Source organism: Myotis brandtii, unplaced genomic scaffold (genome assembly GCF_000412655.1).
Source record: "Myotis brandtii unplaced genomic scaffold, ASM41265v1 scaffold2867, whole genome shotgun sequence".
Lineage (NCBI taxonomy): Eukaryota > Metazoa > Chordata > Mammalia > Chiroptera > Vespertilionidae > Myotis > Myotis brandtii.
The window spans coordinates 37552-40181 of NW_005360950.1; the positions used below are offsets into that span (position 1 = coordinate 37552).

The following is a 2630-nucleotide window of genomic DNA, read 5'->3' on the forward strand; positions in this document are numbered from 1 at the left end:
ACCTGTCCCCCTCAGCCACAGGCGCCTCTGCCGGGCGCCAGCTCCCCACGGGCCACGCCCACGGCGGCTCTGAGAGCTCTTTCTGGAAGGTTCCGAGTGGGCCGGGTGGGGCACCTATGACACCGGCTGTGATGCATCCACAAGCTTTTGCTCCAGGCGCCCGGGTGCCGCCGGATTGAGCCCCAGACAGGAGCCAGCGCAGAGGGCAGGGGGGACTCGTCAGCGATGGCCCGGTGTCCTCTGGTCCCTGCGCTGTGCGGGCTCGGGGCTGCAGGCTCTCCCCCAGGGATCCGCTCAGCACAGAGATTCTCTCGGCCCGTTTTATTCTCTTTCACCTTCACTTTCCAGAACAGGACCCAGCACAGCCCCCCGCCCCCCGCAGGCCTCCCCAGGTTAGGCCCCCGCCCGAGCCTAGTCGCCGTACTGCACTGAGGTCCTCAGCTCCTTGTTGACGTAGCCCTCGAGCAGCTTCAGCAGCTGCTCCTGCAGGGCCTCGCTGCCCATGACCAGCTTGGTCAGGTGCTGGACGTCCCTCCACTGCAGGTTCCCGATTTTGGCCACGACGTGGTTGCAGAGCTTCTCCTGCTCCGGAGGCGGCAGCCCCTTGAGGATATGACTGACCGGCTTAAACTCCGTGCTCCACGACAAGGACCCTAAGAGCCCCCCGAGAACGCTCCCTGGGGGACAGGAATTTCGGTTAGTCGGGCTGTTCACCATGCCGCTCGGAGCTCGCTGGGAGCTCCTCCCCACGATTCAGACCACAGCCCGTGGCGGGTTCCCCCGGGAACCTCCTGCTCCCAGACTAGAGGGAGCAACTCACCCCACCTCCAAGGACCATGGGAACCAGCCACACCTCCCCCATTGGCAGAAACTGGTCCCCAAACGGGAGCCGGGGTGAAACCAGGGGCAGGTGCATGTGGGCAACCGTGGGCAGCTTCTCCTGCACAGACTGGGGACCGGGGACCGGGGGGCCGGGCGCTCTCTGAACAGCTAACGTGAGTAGCCAGAGGCCTGGAATCCCAGCTCCCTCCCTGACCCTGCAATGAAGACAGGACCGGGCCTGCCCAGGGGACACAGGGCACACCCCTGGACAGGGCGCACGGAGCCACAGGAGGGCGCCCTGCACATCTGAGACACAGACACGTGTGTCCCACCGGACACGTCTGTACACAAAGGCCGAGTCTCAGACTCAGCCCCCCAGCCCCTCACACGGGTCACAGGCTCCTGTGAGGCCCTGGGGACCCGAGGCCTCTGTCCCCGACCCCACAGGGCACTGCACTCACCAACAGCCAGTCCCGGCGGGCCTCCGACCATGGCCCCGAGTAAGGCCCCGGAGCCAGCGAACCCCATGGTTCGCCGATACATGACGGCCACCTTCATCTTCTTCGCCTCCGAGAGGGAGCACAGCAGGCTCATGGCGTCCTTCTTCGTTAGGTACATCGCACACCTCGCGGGCCTGCGGAGGGAGGGTTCCCACGCATCAGTTCCCGCCCAAAGCTCGCTCTTCCCAGTGTCCAGGGCGGACCCCCTGCTCCAGGACCCCAGCTCTGCCGTGGGCGAGAGGACAGCACCGTCACGTGACAAGTCCTCTGTCACCGAGAAAGCAGGGCTGCCGGTCGTCAATAAGAAAACAGGCCGGCTGGTGTGGCTCAGTGGTTGAGCATTGACCTGTGAACGAGGTCAGGGTTCCATCCCCGGTCAGGGTACAGGCCCTGGTTGCAGGCTCGATCCTCAGTGCGGGAGTGCAAGAGGCAGCTGATTCATGATTCTTCTTTCATCATTGATCTTTCTCTCTCTCTCTCTCTCTCTCTCTCTCTCTCTCTCTCTCTCTCCCCCTCTCCTTTCCTCTCTGAAATCAGTGGGAATATATTTTTTAAAATAAATGAATACATAGAGAAGAGGAGCCTGCTGCACTCCTTGGGTAGTTTAGAGCTGGGCTTGCGGGTCACTCTGCTGGGGCCCTGGGCAGTGACTCCGAGGATGGAGGGGGGCCTCCCAGTGGCTTCAGTGAGGATTGAGGGAGGTAACACCTGCAATGCACGTCCTGCTGTGCGCTGTGCCCCGTGAGCTGTGGGCTCGCAGTGGGTGGTTCATGTGGTTTATTTTCCTTACGAGTGGCCTGGTGCATGGATTTGTGCACATTGAAAGGAAATTAATTAGAAGAAATATTTTAATATCACTATTTGCCCTTTCTCCATAATAGAAGTGTCAACCAAATTCACGATTGATAATGACAGATGGAAATACACACGTGCAACTGGTGCCAGAGACACCTTTATAGGTATCACGCATGCCTGAGTCAACTTAGCCTTTTATATATCTAACTAGAGGCCCGGTGCACAAAAATTTGTGCACTAGGGGTGGGGGTCCCTCAGCCCGGCCTGTGTCCTCTCACAGTCTGGGACCCCTCGAGGGATGACCACCTGCTGGCTTAGGCCTGCTCCTCGGGGGATTGGGCCTAAGCTGGCAGTCAGACATCCCTCTGGCAGCCCGGCAGCCCTCAGGGGATGCCCACTTGCCAGCAGGGAGCAGTCGGACATTCTTAGCTCTGCTGAGGAGGCAGGGGTGATGAGCGGGCGGGAACAGCCGACCTCTCAATCCCTTCCCCTGGCTGTCAGTCATCAATCACC

At 61.0% G+C, this 2630-nt stretch overlaps 1 protein-coding gene across 2 annotated transcripts in view; it reads right to left on the reverse strand.

Moving 5' to 3' along the window:
- LOC102254988 (protein C19orf12 homolog) overlaps positions 1-1652 on the reverse strand; it is a 23589-nt gene extending 21937 nt beyond the window's left edge. The window contains exons 1-2 of one of the 2 annotated variants that reach the window (XR_001362645.1): positions 1284-1652; positions 376-677 (exon numbers count right to left, since the gene is read on the reverse strand). Coding sequence is in view for 1 of the 2 variants with exons in the window: in XM_005869077.2 (XP_005869139.1) it covers positions 412-677; positions 1284-1440 (423 nt within the window). In the remaining variant the exon portion in view is untranslated. Of the gene's footprint in view, positions 1-306; positions 678-1283 lie in introns of those variants that run through there. The other variant, XM_005869077.2, reaches the window with a different exon arrangement.
- Positions 1653-2630: the final 978 nt, after the last annotated feature.